Raw genomic sequence first — 25,339 nt, forward strand, 5'->3', positions numbered from 1 at the left:
CTAATTGTTCTCCAGGAGTAATTCAATCGGCAGTGGAGTATGCTTTATGAAGCGGCGATTATTAGTTTAAATTCCTCTTCTCTATATGGGCATGTTAAATAAAAAAAAAAAAATCACACTAATTTATAATAAATTTAAAATAAAAATTATAGTAATCCGAATAATATATTATTAATAAATTAGTGTTGAATGTAAATAAGGACTTTTTAATTCATATTTTTTAATTTTTACCAACCCTTTTTTGCTCAGAAAAAAAAATAAAATTTCCCCCATTATTTTAGATTATTATATCTTTCCATAAAGAATTATATGGAATCTTATAATAGAATATGCCACACTTTTCACCTAATATAAAAAAATAAATATTAAAATAAAATAAAAATAAGCGGAAGCTGAAGAAAACTCTCACACGTTCGATGTGGTCCCCGCGGGCCATTTCTCTCTCTTCCCTAAATTGCTTCGCCGTCACAGAAAAACTCTTCAACAACCAAAAAAGCGTGGCTCTGAAGTTTTGAGAGGTATATAGTAATTTGTTGGAGGGAGAGATGGGTGCGTAGGTTAAGCAGGGATACACCCTGGCAGGCAGCGCAAAATAGCGTCAACCACTCCTTTTCTCTGTGATGCTCGGTGTACTGTGCGCGCGTCCCAAGCCTTGGATCCTAAGTTCACTGTCGTATTCCTCGTCATTCGTCCACGGCTCCGCGGCTCACCATCACTGCCGGCCTGAGCAGAGCCCGATAAACTTCGTCGGATTCGACTGCGAGCGGCGGCGCCACTCCAGCTCGTGTCGGATTGGCGGCGGAGGTGGTGGCGCGGCGTCGATATGGCACGCGATCATGCCGTGCGGGGTGGCGGGAGGGCTCCGGAGCGATCTAAGGCTCCGGCGTGAGCGGAGAGGGGAGGGCTCGTGGAACGTCGCGTGGGACGCACGCCCGGCGCGCTGGCTCCATCGGACCGACTCGGTTTGGCTTCTCTTCGGCGTGTGCGCGTGCCTAGCGCCGCTCGACTTGGCGCCCGTTGAGAGTCCCGAGGCGGTCGCTGTGGACGGGAAAATCGACGGCTGCGATTTCATCGGTCCGAAAGCTGATGCGAACGTTGTAATTGACGACGGCGATGTAGTCTATCCGAACACCGAGAAGGATAATGAAGGCTCTGCTGATTACAGGGTCACAGGTTCACTTTTTGGTTAAATTCTTTTACTTTTTGTTTTCATTGAAAGACTTATTTACTTATAAAAAAAAATTAAAAAGAAAAGGAAAAAAAACTCAACTAGATGATTCATTATTTTCTTAAAATTTTTAATTTTAAGAAAATATCACCCATAACTTTCCTAAGTACTATTTTTCAAATTAAAAGAATGATAGTATTGATTAACGATACATATGCTTTTCTATTAAGCTGATTTGATTAGTAAGTCAAGGTTGGAATCCCTGACCTAGTATTTGCGTGAAGAACACTTCATTTTTTGTTAGTGTTCATATAGTTATTGTTTTTCCATATATATTTGATCAGTATGTTATTTTTAAAGTTGCCTAATAATGATATTTTCTTAAGTAATATTTTTTTAGACATTTCTCTGATATTTGAGTGAGGGATAACTAATGGCTGTGTGAGGGATAGCTCAAATGTTCGAGAGTTCTTTTTATTTTTATTATTTTTTTAATTTATTCATTATTTTTTATAGTTTAAAGTATAATCTGATAATCATGTTTAGATTTTGGAGGTGGTGAAAATTTAGGATAACATTTTTGTGCTTGTTGAATTGGTGAATTTATATTGAGAATATTGATTCAGGGGTGCTTGCTGATGGTCGATGCCTGTTTAGAGCAATAGCACATGGGGCTTGCTTGAGGAGTGGGGAAGAAGCTCCTGACGAGAATCGTCAGAGGGAACTCGCTGATGAATTAAGAGCTCAAGTATATTGTGGCTAATACTCATTAAGAAGAAAAAGATCTTCCCATTTGTATTTTTTAACTTGGAATTTTTTGTTGAACTAGAAATACGATCGATTCTTGATGACCAATAGCAATTTTTTGTAGGTTGTTGATGAGCTTTTAAGGAGGCGGAAGGAAACAGAATGGTAAGCTTTGTGATAATTGGTTAAGAGTGCGACTGTTATTGGTTAGTGTTTCAAATTGTGATTTTTTGGGGTAATGTGTATAGGTTCATCGAAGGAGATTTTGATGCTTATGTGAAGAGACTCCAACAGCCTTATGTATGGGGTGGAGAGCCTGAGTTGCTGATGGCTTCCCATGTTTTGAAGTGAGTGTTAGAATCTTTTTATCAGTCAAAAGAGTTGTAGACTCTGTTGTGACCATCTTAATTGAATCCAATTGCATGTGTTCATATAGAAGAAGATAGTTTTTTTTTTATTTTTTTTTATTTTTATTTTTTATTTAAAAAAAAAAAAAAAACCAATTTATCAGCCTGACTCCTTGTTTTGATTGTCTTGGTTTCAGTTTACCAGTTCATTTCAAACACAGAATAACCTCCCCCACTTGAAATGCACTGTCACATAACCTAGCCTGGGAAGTTTGCTATGATTTGCATTTTTGTGGAGTCAAACAATTTATTTAGGAGTATATCGGAGCTATTAGAGTGGGATATACTTTTTAGGGAATATGAGTCGAAGAAATAACAGGAATATTTTTAGTGGAACGTCTTTCTATATGGTAGAGATATGGGATTTGGAGTTTTATAGAATAGAAGGATGTGCAACTTGGTAATGTATGAACATAATGGTGTCTCCTTGTCTCAATATGATATCCAAATGTTCTTTCATCAAAATAGAACCTCAGCTTCAACTTCATATTCCAAGTTCAAATAGTCTTGTCTATTTACTTGTATCAAGCTTTGCATCTAATGCGCTTTATTTACGCTTCAGGACGCCAATATCGGTCTTCATGATAAGTAGAAGCTCGGGTGGTTTGGTAAACATAGCAAAGTATGGCGAAGAGTATCGGAAGGATGAGGAGAGTCCCATTAATGTGCTGTTTCATGGGTATGGTCACTATGACCTACTGGAGTCTTTCTCAGAAGAAAGTTGCCAGAAATAAAGATAGGAAGTTGGGTATGCTTTTTAGGTATTCTACTTGCCTGAATCAAATAAATCTAAACAATCTTAGGAAGAGCTTACTTTTTCTTGGATGAGTGTTTCAGCCAATCAAATTACTGCCTCAAGTTCAATAGTTTGCTCCAGTTATCTCAATTTATGCATTAGGCAGTTCAATTTTGTAGGTTCTACTGTTATTATTTTCGCACGAGATCTCAAACTTCAATATACACATCAAATCGGTGATATTAGTTTCTGGGCGTTCAGTTATGGGTTCTTTAAAGGTGGTATTGATTATCCTTTTACTATCCAGGAAAATTGGATCTCTTTTATTCTGCTTATCCTGTAGGGCATGTTATACTTTGAAATACTGTTTGTGGCACTAGTTGGAAATACATAGGGCAAGTTAATTGTTGATGATGAAGCTGCATGCCCCAGGCTGTTTTAGAACTATATTGATACTTTGTCTCTTGAAGTGTATCATGTATCTTTCTTTCTACAGCATGCACTTTTATTGAAAGTCACTGAATTAGCATTTTCACTGTTTAATTTGGTCTGGAGGTATATAAAACTGACTAGCAGACAGTCTGCACCATAAAATGGTTGTAGCAGGACAGGCAAGCTCGCATAAATTTTCATTTTTGCTAGGGGATGATGGATGGGCAAGGCTATATTTGGATTCTAATCAGTTATAACTACAACGTCTGCCAACTTACAATTCCGTTGAGGTTTGACTATTATGCTTTGAAATCTTATGGTACGTTTGGTACGTGGAATGATTATTCCATTAAGAAAAATAAATAGTTTTTATTTGGAATGGAAGAAGGTAGAATATAATAACCTTGATGTTAGAGTATATGGTAAAAATTCTATTCATACCACGTACTCTAATACTTGGAATAGCCATTCTCATGGGAATGACTATTCCTTAAATTGAGGAATATCTATTCCTCTCAAAATCCTTTAAAATGCTTATTCTAAGGCTCATGCATGCCATCTTTTTTCTATTTTCAATAAAACCTATTCATTTTCTTAAAGGAATATTCATTCTGCTCAAGTGTTGGAAACTAACAATGGCTTCGTTAAAACGTCACTTTATGTTCTTTGAACATTTAGCCACCCTGAAACTTCTTATGTTCAGTCCAAATTTCAAGTAATTTACTTATATTTTGTCATGTATAGTTTTGTCTTCGGGTTGAAGTTTCTCCGTCCATGTTTGCATTTGGTGTTATTATGTTTAAGTTTGCAGTGGCTCCCACTTCAGGCAAGGAGCCATAGAATGGGCTCATTGCCTGCTCCCACTTTCTTTGAGTATGGTTTCCTGCAAGAAAAAAAAAGGCTATTTTAAAATATTGATACAATAGCGAATTGTGCAAATAAATTGGTAAATCTAGCTTGATCATAAATTTTAGGGCAGGCAGCAATTGTGGTATTTAAGGATGAGTTCTCACAAGCAACCTTGCCCAGAGCTATTTCAGATTGTGCATAGGCGTTCATCTTGCATCATTACATATTATAACAATTTTAATTAGTGATTAAGGTCTGTTCAGTGTTTAAATATGAAATGCTTTCAGAAAAGATTATCTATTTTCTTGACTAAGAGAAGACACCCTCTCGTCTCAACTTAAAATTCACAATGGTGACAAGTTAGGACAAACCTATATGTATGTTATCTCCTAGGAGGGGGTCCTGACGTGGCTCGGACATCTCATCATAAACAATATTTTTTCCTAACTTACCTTTAGTGACGAGTTGAAGATCCCACATATTTAATACCCAAACCTCCCTTGTCACTATTAGCTTTTTGAGAAATTCAATAAACAATCAAAACTTTCACTAGAAAACTTGATTGGATCAGTATGCACAGAGTTCAAGTTATCAATCAAAGCATGTGAATCAGATAATCTGGCAATCAAATTCATTTTTATGTTCAACATCATTTAGCTTTTTAAAATTCAATTTATTCAATTGTTTTAGTTTAGTTCATTCTTTAAAAAGCTTATTACATGCAACTTGCAAGTCCATCTCCTTATTCGAATTATTCTTAGATGACTCATCATAGTCAAGTATGTCATAACCACTAGACCTAGTACAACTCCTCACAGAATCGCTAAAAGTCATGTAATTTGCATTATCACTAGGGAGATCATTAATGTCTAACTCATCCCTCAGGGTAACTTTTATGACTTCTTTTAGACTTCTTATAATTTGGATACTCAGTCCGAATATATTAAAAATTAGAGTGCTCCTGACATTTGATGCCTTCAATATTCTTGTCTTTCTTACTCCTAGAGTTTCTCATTAGTTGAAAATACATACTAACGCCCCCATTTAGTTTGCTGAATGGGTATTCGATTAGGAAAATGAATAAGTATTATTGGGAATAGAAGAGATTGGAATTAAATCATTATTCATATTCTTTAATTTGGTAGCAACACATTTTATAATTGGAATTGAACCAAAATTGCTAAAAAGCCCATTTGATTTCTAATTTTTTCAAAACTCAATTTTTTTTTTTTTTAAAAATGGTTGAACGTGTGGGGGCCACCCACATGATTTTTTTTTTTTTTTTTAATTTTATTTTTAAGTTTGAGAGAAAATTAAATAAAAAAAAAAAATTGTTTTTTTGGAAAACCTTGTTACACACAGGGGATAGCTATACTTCATAAATTCCCTGTTTGCAAGGGATTAGTGATACCTACGAGAATAACTATTCTTAGGAATATACCATTGCCAAACAAAATAATAGCTATTCCTATGCCATTCAAGGGGTTTATGCCGCAAACCAAACGGGCCATAAGGGTATGTTTGGTATGCGGAATAGCTATTCCATTATGAAATATAAATAGCCTTTATTAAGAATGGAATAAGGTGGAATAAAATAGCCTTGATATTAAAGTATACACATACTCTAACACTTGAAATAACCATTCCCATGGCTTATAAGGGGGAATGCCTATTTATTAAATTGAGGAATAGCTATTTCTCAATTGATGAAATAGGCATTCCCTCATTAACCATGTGAATGGTTATTCCAAGGTTATTTTATTCCACATTCTTCTATTTTTAATAAAAGCTATTCATTTGTTCTTGGAATAACTATTCTGTGTACAAAACATAACCTAAGGGGTCTAATATTGTTTCATGACAGCAAGGGTCAAAGATCTCACTAATGAAATTAATCCAAATATAGTGAACCAAGCTCTAATACCAATTGAAAATTTTGATTTAGACCTCAAGTTGCTATTAATCATATTGACAAAGTTAATTGCTTTGACGTCAAACACAACAAATATCAATACCAAAAATCAAAGAAAGCATAAATGAAAATTCTCTATTTTCCACATTTATACAAATTATTTTATATATATATATATAAAGATTTTGATAACGAAGTGAAACCATTTTAAAATTGAAAGGGAAAAGTCCACATACCCCCTTCAAACTATCACCCAATTGACAATCTCCCCTACCAAACTTTCAATTGTGACAATGTCTCCCCCAAATTACCAAAATATTGTCAATGTCCCAATAACAAAACTACCCTTAGTAAAATAAAAGTAAAACATACTAAAACTTTTAGAAAAAACCTATAATTAAAAAAAAAAAAAAAATCCCTTTTTTTAAGAAAAAATTAAAAAAATTTGATTTTTTTTTCATAAAAATTGAAAATTTTAGTTTTTTATTTTTTTATTTTTTTATTTTTTACATAGAAATTTCCGTTTTAAAAAATTAAAAAATTTTCGTTTAAAAAAAATTAAAAATTTCGTTTTTTAAAACAAAATTAAAAAAAAATATATATTTTTAAATAAAAATTTCGGTTTTATTTTTTTTAAATCGTTTTTTTTTTTAAATTAAAAATTTTGGTTTTAAAAAATAAAAATAAAAATAAATTTTTTTTTATCATTAAAATTTTTGTTTTTTTGTTTTTTTAATTTTAATTTTATTTTTTTCGAATTTATAGGGTTTTTTTAAATAATTTTTTTTTTCCTAAATTTATAGAGATATTTTTATATTATTGAAAAATATATAGGAGTATTTTTATATTTTTGCTAGGTTTGGGGAGAGGGAGGACATTGACAATGTTTTGTTACTTTGTGGAGAACATTGTCGCAATTGAAAGTTTGAGGGTGAGAACATTGTCAATTGGATGGTAGTTTGAGGGAGTATATGAACTTTACCCAAATTAAAATCACTTCGGCCTCCAAGAGCCGCCAACTCTAAAGATATCCACTATAAAAGATTTATGTTACAAATTGGTCTTACACAAAACTTTTGGCCTTCTTCTAAATAAATCACCTTCACAAACAAACATTATCAGCTACAACCCAAAATTCAGGTAGCTGAAAATCTTCCAGTAGGTTGAATGATAAAAATCGAGAAAATTGCCGTTGCAATACAAACATGAAAAGCAGAAAACACGGTGGAGCCAAAAGATGCAATTGTGCAAGGCTCGTGCTAGTACTGGTTATGGCTAAATCCCTACATTCACTTCTATATATCTTCATTGATCTCGTAATAAAAAAATAAAATAAAATAAAATAAAAAATTTAAGCACAAAATCATGAAATCATTACATGAATGAGTAAGATAACCAACCTCACATGCAGCCTCTTAACAAGGAGATTGACACCATTTTCAGGCTCTATAACCAACCTCAATGCCGGGGGAGTGTCTATATTTTGGTGACAAGAGAATGAGAAGTTGGACACAATTAGAGCTAAAAGGATTCTGAGCTCTGCCATGGCTAAGTTTTGCCCTAAACCCGTACGCGGCCCAATGTCAATGCAATGCGCGCGCAGCTACTGGTATGCACTCGGTGACACCATGTGTATACCCAAATCCATTTGATTATAAATTTCTTCAGAGTTTCCAAAGAGGATATGGCATGGAAGATTGGCTATAGTTATAGAGTTACTGAGGTAGCAGACAAACGGGTCGTTTGTTGGGTCCATTAGTTAGTACTTCAAAGGCTTTATAAGTATAAATTATTTTGTAATTTAATTAGTCTTCTACAGAGAAGCGGTTTCCTGGATTTAGCCATCCCGATTTTACTTTTAAAGAGATTTCACAACCCAAACAAGTTTAGACATAATACTACTTTTATTGAATGCTTAATTGATAAAAAGAGCACATGACTTTATATAATTTGTCTAGATAAATGTACACTAAAACAACAAAGACACGTAGCAGTTGGATGCACATTGGGTAATCCTATAAGCACCCTTGCACTTGGTTGACTCCTTTGGGAATTGAATTGGATTCTTCCATGCTGAATGGAGCTCTTCTTGAATTGAATTACCCAAATCTTCTACACCAATTCGTTGACAACTTGGACTCGAAAAAGAAAATTAAACATGCAGAAATGTAAACTAGAATGGAGATATACACATATACTCCAATATCTCACAAGCTCTTAATAAGGAGATTGACACCATGTTTAGGCGCTATGACCAAAGTTAATTCCGGGGAGTGCCTGTATTTTGGTGACAAGGAGAATGAGAAGTTGGAGACAATTAGAGCTATAATAATTTTGAGCTCTACCATGGCAAAGTTTTGCCCCAAACACTTACGTGATCCAAATCCAAAAGGCATGTAGGCATGAGGGAACTTGCACGCACCAGTGACTCCATTAGCAAACCTTTCAGGGTTGAACTCCTTGGCATCGGGTCCCCAAATATCAGGGTCTTGGTGCAAGGTTACCAACAAGGTCCAGACATTGAAACCCTTAGGCACCTGAATATCTCCGAATTTTAAGTCTTTCAATGCCTCTCTGGACACCAGTGGGGCTGGAGGATAAAGTCGCAATGATTCATGAATTACCATCGTCAACTGTCATGGGTTAAAGGTAAATCCAAGTAAGTCAATCATTGACAAAACGTTAGGTGGTGAATGAAAGTAGAAAGAACTTACTACTTTCATCTTGCGAAGCATGTCAGCATCAGGCATTTGACCACCGCAAACTTGGAGCACTTCGGCACGAACTCTGGCTTGCCATTCTGGATTTGAGGCCAACAACATCAGTGCCCACGTGGCGGAGCCAGAAGTAGTCTCGTACCCAGCAAAGTATATGCTCTTGCAATTGTCTACAATGAACTGATCTGTCTCATCTTGAGAAAAGTCACTGTCGGTGACAGCTTCAAGGATCGTATGTAACAAATCATTCCCTGATGCTTCTTCCTTCCTTTCCTTTACTACCTTGAGAATCAAAGCTCGAATCTCTTTTTCTAGCCTCCACACTTCCCTGTTACCCTTAGTTGGAAGATACCTGATTGATTGTGAAAAACGTTATGCCGACTCCAAAAACTTGTTTATCACAATTTATGTGGAATTAATATTATGAAGCAATAAACAATTCAATCACCCAAAATATATAAAGCAATAAAGAGGCAGACACAAATATTTTGGTGACGAAGAGGAAAACTTTTAGAAACCGATCTAAAAGTAAAACCTCTCCGGGGCAGTCAAACCCAGGAAATCACTATCAAAAGATTATCCAGAGATTACAGACACTAGGAACACTTACAACCCTTTGCAAGACCTTGGCTCTGTAAGATTGACAAGCTTACAACTCGTCTCATTGCTCACAATCTTCTTCAACGTGATTCTCCTTTACCGGACCCTTCCGATAGACTTCTCAACCGTAAATTTATCAAAGGAATAACTAAAACTCTAAGAGATTCAATTTAACGCTCACCACATATGATCTCTCTTAGCACAGCCTCCGACGAACTCTCTGGAGGTGAAAATTCGTGCCTCTCTCTTTTATATTGATGTATATAGACCCCCGACAAAACCCTAGACCTAACCCACTTAAAATCACGTTTTTGAGCTTAAAACTTACGGGGTGTCCGGACATGTTAATGGGCAGTCCGGACACGGCTTTGCGGAGCAAGATTTTAGTTTCTGGAAATGAGGTCTGGACCCTGGAAATTGCGGTCCGGACCCGGTCTGTCCAGTCTTGATCAACATCTTCAATCGATGGGCGTTTGTGGTCCGATTGAGCTGAAATTTTGTAGGGACGTTCATAACACATGAATCTACATTATGAACGGTGGAGATTGGATTCTGAGCATTCTATATCAGTGTTTGAGCCCATAAACAGTAGCATCTGCATTTTGAAACTAAATTAAGCCAACACAAGAACTAATAGATTACAACATCACAATTAATTTTTATCTTTCAATAGCTTGTGTGTTTATCTTTGAGTGTTTGTGATTCCTGTGTACTCGATCTAACAAAAACCGTCTTAGAATGATCAAGTAAACCAACTTGAAGTAGCAAAATTGAAGAAGAATTTAGATTCGAAAAACCAAGTTTCCGTTATCAACCAATTTGCAGAAAGAAAAGAAGAATTTAAGTAAATCAATAAAGACAAAGAAAAATAATAGAGTAGCCAAGTCCATGAGCTCCCTTCCAATTTCAACCGACTTTGCTCCTTTATTGCTCCTCTGTTCTATCCATCGAAAGTAACAATAGAAATTTAGGTAGAAAAGGATCAAACCTCAGTGCAGGAATGCCAATCTTGATTAAACTTTTAGACAGGAGCACTTGAAGTGCGTCAAGCTTTGAAAATATCTCTTTCCCTTGGGAATAGTTGCTCCCAAAACAGGCTCTTGTTATTACATCTCCCGAAATGGTTTTCATATATTCATCAATGTGAACGTCTGCAACTCCACCCTCACATTCTATCCTCCATAAGTTCACCACTGTCATCGAGGACTCCACCATTATCTTCATCATGCCCTACAAATTGCACCAGTATTGGAATTATATTCGTTTTATTTTAACAGCAAACTTCTAATTTAAATAATTAGCATTAAGAAAAATGTAGCCATGCACGTTCGATTTGAAGCATATATATACCTTGATCTTCTCCACGAATAGTTCGGGAGCAAGGATTTTCCTCTGGTGAGCCCATTTTGCCCCATTTGAAGTCAGGATCCCTTGGCCAAGCAGAGGATCAACCGCTTTGCCTTCAAAAGAAGGCTTTCCAATGTCTAAGGACTTGCATATGCTTATTTCCCTCACCACCTCAGGATCGCTCATGTGCAGCATTTGTATGTTGCCAAGGGAGAACATAAACGTTTTACCTGTCGACATTATAATAAACAAACCATTCAGATTCTTCAACAACATATGAGAACTGAAGCAATTTATTACTTATAATTACCATATGATTTTCTCCATTCGTCGAAGTATGGAAAGATTGCAGAAGAGCAATTGTGGGTTATTGCTTGCTCCCTTTTTTGTTGATCCTTTGAGGCTGAGGATTCCATCTTCTTCTTCATTTCAGCAATATTTCCAATCAAAAAAGAGGGTGGAGGGCCTCTGATCCCCTGTTTTCTCAGCATTGCTCGAAGCCTTTTTGGCTTCAATATTAGAGTTTCACACATCTTCATTAGCGTGGTAACCAACCCAAGCAAGGCGATTGTGATGATGATCTTAACAAGAAGCAATAGAAGCTCCATGGCTTTTCCTCTCTTTCTCTCTGTGTTTGTTCCAAAAGTGGCTTCCCTTCTTAATGCTGTTAGTTTATATTGAGAAGCATTTGGGATGGCTATGAATTTCTCAAGGGTTAGGAGTTTCAATACGGTTACGGTTTGTAGATTTTATTAACCGTAACCTTTAACCACTAGGCAGTTAGCGGTTAGTGAAATAGGTAACCGTCCGCTAACCGCTTTTTCAAAATTTGGCTTTTTTTAAGACTTTTTGGGCTTTTTGGGCTTTTTTTACTACTATAGCATGTTTTACCCTCATTTGCTTTTTGTATTTTTAGTGTCTTCTTAGGCCCAATTGCTATAAAAAGAACCCATATTGAAAAATCAAAAATATTTGACCTCAAATTTACATTTACTTGTACTTAATCATAATTGGTTAAGTTTTTTTTTTTTTAAAAAAAAAAAAAACACACACACACACACAACATATAAAAAAAATATATAAAAAAAGTTCAACACAACATATAAAAGAAGTTCAAATAAAACATATAATATATATGGTTATATGTGTTATTTGTTATTATATAATCATATGATTTAATGATCAATTCATCATGTGATATAATCATATCAATTATAGTGATAATATTACTAAAATTAGGATGATAATACATCAATACTTTAATTGTGTTTATAAGTAACGTATTGTTTAATCCAATGTCAATTACTTAATTTGATATTATACGAATCACATTATCATTGTACATTAATAATATGATTCATTTGAATAAAATATTTGAATTGTCATTGAATCATATGATTACGTATTGATCTTATACATTTATATTATTGATATGTATATATGTATAATTATAATTTATAACATATATAGACTTATAAGTTTATAACATACATTGGAACTAAGTCTCTAAATACTTAATTGTTGTATTAGTATGAATTGGTATACTATGTGTTATGTCATATTATATATGTATAATTTGTTATTATGTAATCAAATGATTTAATGATCGGTTGATCATGTGATATAATCATATAAATTATATTGATAATATATTCTTTATTGGTGAAACCAACTACCATGAAACTAACTTTAATGCTGCTAAGTTGGTATGCCACATAGATAATTAATTTCTTTGCCCAACTACATCTTCAATTCAAACAGTTTTTATTCACAAGAATCACAACATAAAATATTAAATTGTAGAAAATTTTTATTTAGTTATCTTATAATAAGCCAGCAAAATCCATTTTAAATTTTTCACTGTTTCTATTTTTTTTTTTTTTTTTTTTTTTTTTTTTTTTTAAAAAAAAGGCACAAGGCAATAACAGGAAGAACAAAAATTCGGTAATTGGTCTGCAAGCGTATCAGTGTCGACTTTTGCCTTTTGTTTTGGACTTTTCATGTTGGGTTCCTCCTTCCGTGAGTGGTTTTCATAAATCTTTTATTTTGAATGTGAACGAAAAGAAGACAAATGGTATGGGAAATAAGATTAAAAGAAGATAATTTTTACTTTTTCGCCTCTTTACAGTTGGAGAGGATGCTAGAGCATTCCTACCAACCTTATTAAACTTTCTGTTTTGTTTTGTTTTTTTTTTTTTTTTTTTCACTAAAAATCACAAAAAAAAACACTCCCCATTGGTCACCAAATAGTGATTTTGATTTGGTGAGTGAATAGTATTCACTAAAGATAATGAGTACTATTCACTTACCAAATGAATAAAAAATAATAGAGGTAACTTTGTTAAAAACTCCTGAATTAGTACGTGATTTGACAAACTTCTCAAACTTGAAATCCTCTCAATTTGAACCTATCTGTCAGATTGTAAATGTTAAAAATGAGACAAAGATATTTATACTCCTGAATTTTTTATAGAATTCCAAATTTAGCCTTAATTCCAAATTAAGAAGGAAAAAAAAAAAAAAAAAAAAAAGAAGAAAGAAAAAAAGAGAAGAGGGTTCTCTAGCCTTGTGACCCGTGGGTCAGGCCAGACCCACGCGGGTCTGGCCGTCACCCATGCTGTGTCTCAGCTAGAGACCCACGGCTGCCATCGGATATTGGGGATCACTGGCTTGACGGCCAAGGCAGCGACCGCATCCGAGTACACCAAATTATGTGCTTCATCTTATCTTCTACGACGACATCGGCCACGTCAGCATCGGCACCTGAAACAATGACGCTGGAAGGAGGCGAAGAGGGGGTTGACAATGAGATTGAAGAGAATAAGCGGTACAATATCCACCCCAGGGGTTGAAGAAAAATTAGGTTGGACAACAAGACCACACCAGTCACGGTGTCGCGGACCGGCATGGAATGATTCAGGTCTTGGTCGGCGGACCCGGCATAATAAGGTGGTCTAATTTCTATTAGATGATGTCTTTCGGGTCTTTTTTTTTTTTAAAAAAAAAAAAACAAACGAACAAAAAAAAAAAAAAAGGATATTTTGATTTTTTTGGGTATTCCCGTTAAAAGTTAATGGCTAAATCTGACCGATGGGTTCAAATTGAGAAGTTTTGAAGTTTGGAGAGGTTTGTCAAATCTCATGATAATTTAGGGTTCTTTAGTGAAGTTACCCCTAATATTACTTTTCTCTTTTCCTCCCTATTCATTGAAAAAAGTTAATATATATATATATATATATATATAGAATAATAAAAATTGATAATTAAAATAGTATGTTTACTAGAGTCCTTTAAAATAGTGAGTAGTTAAAATAAAGAAAATGTACTTTTATCTATTTTGATGAATAAAATTTGATGAGATTAGCGGGGGTGCATGGCAATCCTAAAGTTGTGTAAACAATAATTAGGATTGTACATTTTTGACTTACACTGCACAAATTTTAATGTAAAAGTGGACTTTGAATTTTAATTTTGTTGGCTTACGCTGAACAAATTAAAAATTACAACCATACATGTCTTTTCACATTCTTATCCTTGGCACACCCAAATTGTCAACCATCTTTACACAATAACTGTTTTATGAGCAGGTTTCCTCCATCCAACTTCTATATGTGACATATTTGGCTGCTGCCTTAGCCAACCTAGGACCCGCACCATTAGTACAATGCCTTAGCCAACCTAGGAGCCCAGCCGCACCATTAGTACATTGCCTTAGCCAACCTAGGAGCCAAGCCGCACCATTAGTACAATGCCTTAGCCAACCTAGGAGCCGCACCATTAGTACGATGACTTATAAATTAGATTTTTCACCCGATAAAAGAGTGAAGGATTGTACGAATGTCATTTATTATCTAACCAAACTTGCACCAGTTACGGGTTGATCCTTGTTATAAGTGTCAAATATTTATATTTGGACCTCTTTATTTATATTAGTTAATTATTTAGTTGTATCGTTATTTAATGTTTTGTATTAATTTTGTGTTTTTGGTATTTTGTAGGTCATTAAAGAAAAACTATAAAGTTTGGAAGAAAGCATACTTTGAGAAGACATGATGTGGTTAAGTTTAACCAAATCCAAGAAAAAAGTTAAATCGGATTAAAGATCAGATTTGATAAGATTTCGGATTGGATTCAAATTTAGATTCTGTGTATGTCTCAGTATTTTGATCATAACTTTCCGCTCAAATATCGGATTGAAGTGATTCAAGCGTTATTAGAAAGCTAACTCAAAATAATACAATTCATTGTAAAATAGGATTTTTCTAATTCGGATGGTTACTATGCCAAAATCGCCCCGCAATAAAAGGACACAAATCTTGACGAATCCTATTCCGATTTCATACTTCTATTTTGACTAGGAGACAGACCTCCGAATTATCTAGGTTTAATAGGGCCTCTAGGACTTCCCTAAGCTTATAAATAGACTTTTTTGCATTTAAGAAAAGATATAGAATTTCAAAGAGTAAAATTTTACAGTTTTTCTCTTTTTAGTTTAGGTTTTATTTTTATGTGGAGCTAAATTCCCAACTAAGGTCGGGATAAAGCCTCACCGATGAAAAACATCAATACTTTCATGTAAGTCTTTATTTATCTGATTTTATTGGGTTTAATATTTCAATTGTTTTACTTCTTTTCAATGTGTGGAATGATTCTTAGATATCTTTTGTGATTCAAGGATACACTTGATGATTTAAGATAGTTTCACATAATTGATTGCTTGATTTTATTTACCTAAATAATTGAATATTCCTTGTGATTTGTTCTACGGATACATTTGGTGTTTCAATTAAGATTGGATTGTAAGAATTCAATATATAATTAAGAGGTTTGATACGAACACAACACAAACCCAACTCATGGCCAACTTCTCTCTTATGTGTAAAAAAAATTTGAATTTTAAACCAAACAAATTGTCTTTTTTCCCAAATTTTTAGAATCCCAAAATCCTTTCTATCAATTTTTTTTTTCTTAATTAATAGTAGGAGAGAAGTTGGCCATAAGTTGGATTTATATTGTGACCTTAACATTTTCCTATAATTAAATGCTAATTGACAATAAAATTAGCAGCGGAACGAATAATTATATAAATACCTCTAGTTATGCTTTGCTCAAGCCAATTGAAGAGCAGCTTCACAGAAACAAAATCTGGAAAACTAAAAAAATATTGAGAGGTTCTTCTGACCTATGCCTACCAGTGAGTGTCAATTAATGGAATACACATGTCTTATTTATAAGTAGGTTAGAGACCCTCAATTAGAGCTGTTACCTTAATTATTCTTCACATCAAGGAATAAAAATCAAATAAATAATCAATACAGCTTATTGATTCCACAAAATAAAATCAGTAATGAATTCTAATATTTGTTTCCACAAGAATTAAATCATCAATTTAATTCAGAATATTTGATTTCACAGAATAAGCTTTAATTTGAATAAATTACTGAACACCATAATTATATATATTTTATAATCATAATAATATCTGTGACATAAGGGACATACCTTAAATGGAATTTCTTACATGGATATCTTTTATAATTTACGGATACATCTGATGATTTAATTGATATTGGATTCCTCTTGTAATTTGTGCAATGAATAGATACATGAGTTGATTTTGATTAATTGTTTAAAGCAGAGTAAAACATATCTAAGATTTTAATTTTGAGAACTTCGGATTAATGTTGATAAACATGGAAGTATATTGTTATGATTTGGTGAGTTTGAATTCTTAAACCTTAGTATTTTATCTCATAGTTTATTTTAGTTAGTTTAAGTTTGTCTTTTAATTTTTAAAACCAAAATCAAAACCCTTTTTGGAAATAGATTAGGATTTAATTAATTTAGATATAAATTGCTTTTTCAAAAACACAATTCATTGTGGGTTCGACCTCGCACTTGCAAAACATTATATTATAAATGATTTGTGCACTTGCGAGTGTATTAAAATTTGTACAACAAGTTTTTGGCGCGCACGACATCAACTACTATTTTTAGTCACCTTCCAGTATTATATGGTTTAATCCCATATCTTTACAAAGCTGCACCACCTGAAATGCGGCCAAAGCCTCCGCAACAATTGGATCTAGAAGGCCCACCCTTGTCTTGCTCCTGGCCGCCAACACCTTGCCATCATGGTCCCGTATCACAGCTCTTAATCCCATCTATCCGACCATTGATTTTATGGAATATTATGAATTTCTTTCAAAAAAGAAAAAACAAAAATATAACTGTTTTATGACTTTATAGCTTATATCTATAGACGCAAATTGAGGATATGCTATTCAAACTTACTCTTTATTTTAAAAAGAAAAGATAAGAAGATTTATTGTGAAGTTTATTTAAATAAGAAAAAAAAGAAAACGTAGTTTTGTTTCTTAAAATTAAGAATTAAAAAATGTAAGAAAAGTTGTTGATAGTGCTTTTAGTTCCTAAGGTTATCTAGCTTTCGGTTGTACACAACCCACAACCATCAATTAGTCGGAAAATACTTTTTATGTATTACAACAAACCTATATCTATTGAATTTGTCAGCTTTTATTTTACATAAATACACACGTACACATAAATACATAAATACACATGTACACATATGTAGAGTACACATATGTAGAGAACTATATGCTACGTATTTACATATTCATGTAAGTTTAGACTTCTCTTACAAAAAATCGTAATTTTGCCCCTCATAAAGGCATTACACGTTACTCTGCCTCACAAGATGTGAAGAGACACGGTGTATAGAGTCAAATAAAGAACTAAACTGTCTTTTTACTTTTACTTTTTCGCCTCTTTATTGTTGGAGTGGAAGTTAGAGCATTCCTAAACTATCTCACCAAACTAAATTTTCGGCTATTTTCGTGAGCTAAATCACTAAAAGTTAAAAAATAAACACTCTCTAACCGCCTCACCAAAATAGTGATTTTGGTTTGGTGAATGAATAGCCAAATGAATAAAAAATAATATTACTTTTCTCTCTTCCTACTTATTCTTCTTAAAAAAAAAATTAAATGATGGCTAGGAATCCTATAATCATGCACCCTGATTCAAAGAGGAGGGGTAGAAATTGCACTTGGTTGACTCCTTTGGGAATTGAATTGGATTCTTCCATGCGAGGCACCCTTGAATGGACTTCTTCTTCAATTGAATTACCCAAATCTTTTACACCAATTCGTTTACAACTACTCGAAAAGAAAATTAAACATGGTGAAATGTAAAATAGAATGTATTAAGGCATATAAGGCAAGGAGATAAAGCAAAAAAAAAGAAAACAAAGGAAGAAAAGGAAACAAAGCAACGGCTACTATATAATGGCTAGTAAATCACTTGTATAAATAAACCATTACTGAAATGAAATGCATAAAAAGGAAAAAATGCAGTCAATAATATTTCTCAATCTTTCTTCCTCTCTCCCTCCTTACATTCTCGATAATCAATAAACTTCTATTTGGTATTAGAGCCTGCTGGATCACGCCATCTTTACGCATCCTGGTTTTGATTTTTTTTTTCCTCTTCATTTGGTTGCTGCACAACCCATTTGGGCTGTGTTTATTTATTTTATTTATTTATTTATTTATTTATTTTTTTTCAGAACTTCAATAAACAGCACCCATCAACACAAATCACTCTCTTCTTTTAGGCATTTCTTCAAACACCACAACCACATATCACATTTCTCCAGCAAAATGCCCAAGATCCGGCATGCCCCGCCACCGTCTAGATCCGGCATCCCAAAAAAAGAAAAAAAACATTCTTAGTTATGGATCGTGTGGTCGAAGAAAAAAAAATCGATCTCTTTGTTTGCCTCACTCTCCAACTTCATTCTCAGTTCGGGATGAAGCGAAGGGGAGAAGGAAATAACAGAAAAGAGAAGAAAGGCTACCTTCTAAGCGTTCGGATCTTCCACTGCCACCAGATCGGATCTTACACTGCCACCAGACGCCCACCCGTGCAAGTCCTGCGACCCAGCTCACTCCCAGGAAGACAAGTGCAAAAAAAAAAAAAAAAAAGGGACAAGGCTGACTAGCAGCGTGGGAGAAGGAGAAAAGAAAGAAAAAGAAATGAAAAACAAAAAAAAAAAAACAAACAAACAAAAACAAAGAGTGGTGGAGGCGGCCGTGAAAAATTGAGAGAAGAAAAATAAGTGAGAAGTGATGATGGGTGTCGGAAAAAAAATAAAAATTCGTTGGATGTTCTGTCTGGCAATGTGTTTATTTTTTACTAGTCTTGCCGTTACTTTTTAATGTGTATGATATTTGCAGCTAAAGTCCTATGCTAGATAGATCTGCATTAGGGGCTATCGGCTGAAAATGTCGGAGTCCAAATTAAAATTTTTGAAAATAAAATTAAAATTACTGGCTATTGGCTCAAATTGTTGGAGTCAAGTTAAATTTGAAGGCCACGAGATCTACGTTTATTGAAAGCCAAAATTCAAATTAGAGGCAATCGGCTAAAATTGCCGGAGTCAAGTTAAATTTGAAGGCGCCAATTTATCAAGCAAATAGCAATGGAATTTTTGAAGGCCAAGATTCAAATACAAGCTATCGGCAAAACTTGCCGAAATCAAGTAAATTTGAAGGCCACCATTGTCGAGTCCCGAAATTCAAGCATATCAATCAATTGTTCAAGAGGTCCAAGATCAACACTCCTATCAGACCGTTAATCTTGAGGGGGAGTGTTAAGGCATATAAGGCAACGAGACAAAGCAAGAAAAAGAAACAAAGCAACAAAAGAAAAGACAAGGAGACAAGGGAAGGAAAGGAAACAAAGCAACGGCTAGTAAATCACTTGTATAAATAAACCATCAGTGAAATGAAATGCATAAAAAAGGAAAAATGTAGTCCCTAATATTTCTCAGTCTTTCTTCCTCTCTCCCTCCTTACATTTTCGATAATCAATAAACTTCCATAGAATGGAGATATAAACATATACTAAAATATGTCACAAGCTCTTAATAAGGAGGTTGACACCATGTTCAGGCGCTATAACCAACCTCAATGACGGGGAGTGTCTGTATTTGGGTGACAAGGAGAATGAGAAGTTGGATACAATTAGAGCTAAAATAATTTTGAGCTCTGCCATGGCAAAGTTTTGCCCCAAACACGTGCGCGGCCCAACTCCAAAAGGCATGTACACGTGAGGGAGCTTGCATGCACCATTGATACCATTGACAAACCTCTCAGGGTTAAACTCCTTGGCATCGGGTCCCCATATATCAGGGTCTTGGTGCAAGGTTACCAACATGGTCCAGACATTGAAACCCTTGGGCACCTGAATATCTCCGAATTTTAAGTCTTCCAATGCCTCTCTGGACACCACCGGGGTTGGAGGGTAAAGTCGCAATGATTCATGAATTACCATCGTCAACTGTCATGGGTTAAAAGGTAAAGCTATGTAAGTCAATGAGAAAATGTTGGGTTGTGAATGTTTATATATAGCAAATATGATGCCCCTTACTGTTTTCATTTTGCGAACCATGTCAGCATCAGGCATTTGACTCCCGCAAACTTGGAGCACCTCGGCACGAACTCTGGCTTGCCATTCTGGATTTGAGGCCAACAACATCAATGTCCACGTTGCGGAGACAGCAGTATTCTCGTACCCAGCAGAGTATATGTTCTTGCAATTGTCAACAATGAAGCGGTCTGTCTCATCTTGGGAAAATCCACCGTTGGTGGCAGCTTCAAGGATCGTATGTAACAAATCATTCCCTGATGCTTCTTGCTTCCTTTCCTTTACTGCCTTGAGAATCAAAGCGCGAATCTCTTTTTCTAGCCTCCATATTTCCCTGCTACTCTTCGTTGGAAAATACCTGATTGATTGCAGACATATGTGCCATTATATATGATTCATTAAAAGCTCAAAGTTTAACACCCAGAGATTAACACAGAAGCTAACATCAGAAATAAAGCTATACAGACAAATCTTAATCTTCTGAGACTTGGTCTAATACATCCACCTACATACCACAAAACTTTAGCAATTGCATCCCCGGCTGCCATCTTCTGGGGATGATTGGCTTATTCACAAATGCCACATTTCTGCCTCAAGCACCTCATCTCTCATCTTTTCACCATTGAACCCAAAGATATAAAGCCCGTTCTCCATGGAGAATACCTCAATGTTCCCATACTGGCTCCACATCTGATCTACAACATTCTTCACCAGAAAAATGGGAGCGGATTGTTTAAAAATTGACCCACCAGACTCGGATTTTACCTAACTGTTAACCTTTGAAGGCTCAAAGAATTGGAGCCTTCCCTGTGTTAGAACACATGTCCCAGCCATGCAACCATCACTGCCAGATCATGCAGCCACCTCATCATCTCCTAAAGAGCAGCATCATGCGACAGTCAAGCCTCCAAGGGATTCTGCATTAACAGCACATGATCCTCCCAATGATGCTGCAAAGGCAACGACAAGATCTTCCCATATTGACTGCTATGAAGATATGCATACACAAGGAAAGACATGACCTTAGTTTATATAGGATATATTTTGTAATAACTCAATCCTATAATATCAAGGATTTTATATTGTATGGTTTATATTTGTAATTATTCTTTCCTTTCTGTATCCATGTAACAAGCTTACAAAAGCCTACTTTGTAACCTCATTCTGATTATCGAATTCAAGAGTAGTATTCCTTGTGCAAATTCTGTTCTCTCTAAATTATTTTACCCTGCACCTTCTCCTTTGAACAAACTCCTCCAATCTTGTACTCCCTTCTCCTGCACACATTCCTTACCAACTTCACAATCCCCAAATTCCTCTACCTCTGTCTCTTCATTCTTCGCACTATAGTAAGATGGATTGGCCTATGCCCTACGTCTACACATTAAAGCCTTATAGGCCACATCTTTTCTTGATATTTGATTTAAGTATTTATAGAGTCTTACATATGATTTGAATAATTTCAAACACAAATATATCCCTTAAATTAGGGTTAACAAATATAATCTAAATCCCTTGATATACAGAATACAAATCAACATTTCTCCCTACTAAACTAGCACTATCCTTATCAAATCAAAGAATCAAAGAATCAGCCTCACTTTCATCAACACTTTCCACATTATCTTCAAATCTACAACCATCTTTCTCCTTCATTCTCAACACCTTCCATAGCTAAGGATCTTATCCACCAATTTGCAGAAAGAAAAAGAAAAATTTAAATTTAAGTAAATCAATCAAGAGACAGAAAAATAATTAAGTGAAAAAATAAAGAGGGAAAGAGAGTAGCCAAGTCCATGAGACATTAACATGAACTCCCTTCCAATTCCTTCCATTCCTCTGTTGCCTATCTCCATTCCAATTTCAACCGACTTTGCTCCTTTACTGCTCCTCTGTTCTATTGATCCAAAGTAACAATAGAAATTTAGGTAGGAAAGGTCAAACCTCATTCCAGGAATGCCATTGTAGAAGAACTTTTTAGAGAGGTGCTCTTTAAGTGCTCCAAGCTTTAAAAATATCTCTTCCCCTCTGGAATAGTTGCTCCCAAAACAGGCTCTTGATATTACATCTCCCGAAAAGCTTTTCATATATTCATCAATGTGAACATCTGCAACTCCACCCTCACTTTCTATCCTCCATGAATTCACCAGTGTCATCGAGGACACCACCATTATCTTCATCATGCCCTACAGATGGCACCAGTATTGGAATTACATTCATTTTATTTTAACAACAAATTACTTGACCCGCAAACTTCTTCATGTACGTAGGATTTGAAGCATATATATATATATATACCTTAACCTTATTCATGTACAGTTCGGGAGAAAGGATTTTCCTCTGGTGAGCCCATGATGCTCCATTTGAAGCCAGGATCCCATGGCCAAGCAGAGGACCATGCTCTTTGGATTGATAGGAAGGCTTTCCAAAGTCTAAAGAATTGCAAATGCTTATTTCCTTTACCACCTCAGGATCGTTCACGTGCAGTATTTGTATGTTGCCAAGTGAGAACATAAATATTGGACCTGTCGACATTAAAATAGCAAAACTAGTTTAAAATATCCCAGAATAGCTGGTGGAAAAGTTGCCGAGTTTCCCCTAGCTACCCCCAAGCATTCTTTTATCTTGTGGTTGGTAATGAAAAATTGCTTAAACACTGGTGATTGTCTTCTTAATTTGGAGAGAAGGTTTGGCGAAATGTGAAGAAATTCAAAATGAAATAAATTGCGGAATAATAAAATAGACACAAAAGATTTTTACGTGGTTTGGTATATGACCTACGTCTACATATAAAGCCCAAAAAGCTACATTATACTCTTATTGCTTGATTGATATTACAATACAAATGTTTCTATTTATAGGAGAATTGAAATAGATAAATATGGTTGATTACCATCAAACCTGATTACAATCACTCTTATATAAAGTAAATAACATGCAATATCAATTTAATATATTTCCTTTGAATGTAGGAAATATATTCTCTAACAAAATGGAACATTTTCCACCCCTGGTCAGATTGGGCAGATGTAGACTGTAGTTTATTGTGCAGTACAGGATTGGAGGAGAAAATCTTTAAAAGCTAATCTTTCCCGTTTAGTGTTTAGTGCCACAGTTTATAATATTTGGTGTAATCGAAAGAGATAAGATATGGAAACAATCCAAAAACAGAAGAGCAGATTATGAAGACGATTCTTTGGGAAGTCAGATCCAGAGTTGTGGGCAAGGGTAGTTGTGCAAGGACCATTCAGAATGAAGATCTTTGTCGGAATTGGAGTATTACAGAGGTGGAATTGCAGTAGGGGAGGTCTGTTTGCTGCTGGGTTCTGCAGAATTTCTGTTTTTCAGTAGGAATTGGTAGCTGCTCTCTGCTAGTGTGTTCTCTTTTTGAGATTCTCGTATGGGTCTTTGGTGTTTGTTGATAGCCTGCTCACTTGTATTGCTCTGTGGGTCTTTTTGGGTGTTTGATGTGAGTTTGGTTTGTCTATAAAGAGCTTATTCATCCAAAAAAACTTGTTAAAAGTAAACAACCATTCAGATTTTTCAAGAATATATGAGAATTGAAACTAAATTCTAGTGCTGCGATTGATGTTATTACCATATGATTTTCTCCAATCATCAAAGACTGGATAGACTACGGAAGAGCAATTGTGGGTTATTGCTTGCTCTCCTTTTTGTTGAGCCTTTTTGGCCGAGGATTTCATCTTCTTCATGTCACCAGTATTTCCAAGCAAAAAAGAGGGTGGAGGGCCTCTGATCCCCTGTTTTCTCAGTATTGATCGAAGCCTTTTTGGCTTCAATATTAGAGCTTCACACATCTTCATTAACGTGCTAACCAAGGCAAGCAAGGAGATTGTGATGATGATCTTAACAAGAAGCAATAGAAGCTCCATGGCTTTTACTCTCTTTCTCTCTGTTTTTGTTCCAAAAGTTGCTTCTCTGAACTTCCAAGTGTATCGTTTTGTCTGTGTACGTGTTCATGTATGGTATAATATATGCGGTTGTGATTTATTCGTGCTAATGTTTTTTTGTTTTTTCACAGCCTTATTCAGTATTTTATTTATATTTTTTCCATCCCATTTTACAAATCATAAATTTAATAATTTATTGTGAAGCCGTAAATTTAATAGTTAATCTGTTTAATTTGTAAGAGAATATAAACTAAATATAAAGAATTTATTAATCCATAATATTTTCCTTTGTAAATTAGAATTAAATTGAGAGAATGTAAAAAGGACAGAAGAGGAAAGGGATCATTTCTCTACTATGTTCAGAATCTATTTGAGATTGCGTTTAAGAAATAAAATTTTTAAGTTAAAAAATGTTTTATGATAAAAGCTTCATTTTTAAGATTTTGCCAAAGGTGTATTTTGATCATTTTTAGACTTTTTAGATAATTAAAAGTGTTTTTAATATTTTGACCAAACGAGTACTTTTTCTTCAAACTTTCAGAATGTTACATGCATTTTTAAACTCATCAAACACAATCTCAAACAAGTCTTTAATGGGTCTAATATTTGATCCTAAATCATAAAGACATTACACCTTGTTCTGCCTCACATGATATGAAGAGACATGACGTATCGGCAAGATAATGAACTAAAGAGCCAATTATCTTAAGAAAACATCATTTTCTTAAAGTATCAATGGGTGGCACCCGCGACCTGACCGGACCCATCCACTTAAAATATCAATGCTGGCCACATTTCCTATGTCAGTAACAAAATTAACAAAATTAATAACATTTATCATTTAATAAGTTCATTTTTTTATTTTACGATTTAATTATTGTTATTGTTATACATGCTATCTAAATTCCAAGAGTCAAATGTTCAAATTCTATATTGGTTTAAAATTAATAAAAATAGGAAAATTCACATAATTCCCTCAAACTACCACTCTAATTGGCAATGTCCCTACCTAAACTTCAATTGGGTGGTCCCTCCCCTGAACTACTAAAAAATCATTACC

The 25,339-nt window shown here is 34.7% G+C and overlaps 3 protein-coding genes across 3 annotated transcripts; 1 reads left to right on the plus strand and 2 right to left on the minus strand.

Moving 5' to 3' along the window:
- The first annotated feature begins 449 nt into the window (after positions 1-449).
- On the plus strand, positions 450-3,322 carry LOC132186215 (uncharacterized). Its single transcript, XM_059600078.1, has 5 exons — positions 450-1,173; positions 1,795-1,916; positions 2,040-2,080; positions 2,164-2,262; positions 2,885-3,322. The coding sequence occupies exons 1-5, from the start codon at positions 621-623 to the stop codon at positions 3,054-3,056; spliced, it is 987 nt and encodes a 328-aa protein (XP_059456061.1). The 5' UTR covers positions 450-620; the 3' UTR covers positions 3,057-3,322.
- A 4,836-nt stretch (positions 3,323-8,158) lies between these two features.
- Positions 8,159-11,546, minus strand: LOC132190245 (cytochrome P450 714C2-like). The gene is made up of 5 exons (XM_059605178.1): positions 11,226-11,546; positions 10,919-11,145; positions 10,557-10,798; positions 8,966-9,320; positions 8,159-8,884 (listed from the first exon to the last, which is right to left on the minus strand). Exons 1-5 carry the CDS (start codon positions 11,521-11,523, stop codon positions 8,459-8,461), a joined length of 1,548 nt encoding a protein of 515 aa, XP_059461161.1. The 5' UTR covers positions 11,524-11,546; the 3' UTR covers positions 8,159-8,458.
- Positions 11,547-19,709: 8,163 nt separating this feature from the next.
- Positions 19,710-24,314, minus strand: LOC132190252 (cytochrome P450 714C2-like). Its single transcript, XM_059605191.1, has 5 exons — positions 23,967-24,314; positions 22,667-22,893; positions 22,313-22,554; positions 20,372-20,726; positions 19,710-20,281 (listed from the first exon to the last, which is right to left on the minus strand). Exons 1-5 carry the CDS (start codon positions 24,259-24,261, stop codon positions 19,856-19,858), a joined length of 1,545 nt encoding a protein of 514 aa, XP_059461174.1. The 5' UTR covers positions 24,262-24,314; the 3' UTR covers positions 19,710-19,855.
- Between the last annotated feature and the right edge of the window lie 1,025 nt (positions 24,315-25,339).

The sequence above is a fragment of the Corylus avellana genome, chromosome ca1 (genome assembly GCF_901000735.1).
Source record: "Corylus avellana chromosome ca1, CavTom2PMs-1.0".
Taxonomy (NCBI): domain Eukaryota; kingdom Viridiplantae; phylum Streptophyta; class Magnoliopsida; order Fagales; family Betulaceae; genus Corylus; species Corylus avellana.

Excerpts from the sequence above, each read along its gene's own strand:
- LOC132186215 (XM_059600078.1), top strand. The coding sequence starts at position 621 with ATGCTCGGTGTACTGTGCGCGCGTCCCAAGCCTTGGATCCTAAGTTCA. Across the intron at positions 1,174-1,794 it reads TGCTGATTACAGGGTCACAG|GGGTGCTTGCTGATGGTCGA; the intron begins GTTCACTTTTTG and ends ATATTGATTCAG. Across the intron at positions 2,263-2,884 it reads ATGGCTTCCCATGTTTTGAA|GACGCCAATATCGGTCTTCA; the intron begins GTGAGTGTTAGA and ends TTTACGCTTCAG.
- LOC132190245 (XM_059605178.1), bottom strand. The coding sequence starts at position 11,523 with ATGGAGCTTCTATTGCTTCTTGTTAAGATCATCATCACAATCGCCTTG. Across the intron at positions 10,799-10,918 it reads TATTCGTGGAGAAGATCAAG|GGCATGATGAAGATAATGGT; the intron begins GTATATATATGC and ends TGCAATTTGTAG. Across the intron at positions 9,321-10,556 it reads ATTGGCATTCCTGCACTGAG|GTATCTTCCAACTAAGGGTA; the intron begins GTTTGATCCTTT and ends ACAATCAATCAG.
- LOC132190252 (XM_059605191.1), bottom strand. The coding sequence starts at position 24,261 with ATGGAGCTTCTATTGCTTCTTGTTAAGATCATCATCACAATCTCCTTG. Across the intron at positions 22,555-22,666 it reads TGTACATGAATAAGGTTAAG|GGCATGATGAAGATAATGGT; the intron begins GTATATATATAT and ends TGCCATCTGTAG. Across the intron at positions 20,282-20,371 it reads TGGTTCGCAAAATGAAAACA|TTGACGATGGTAATTCATGA; the intron begins GTAAGGGGCATC and ends AACCCATGACAG.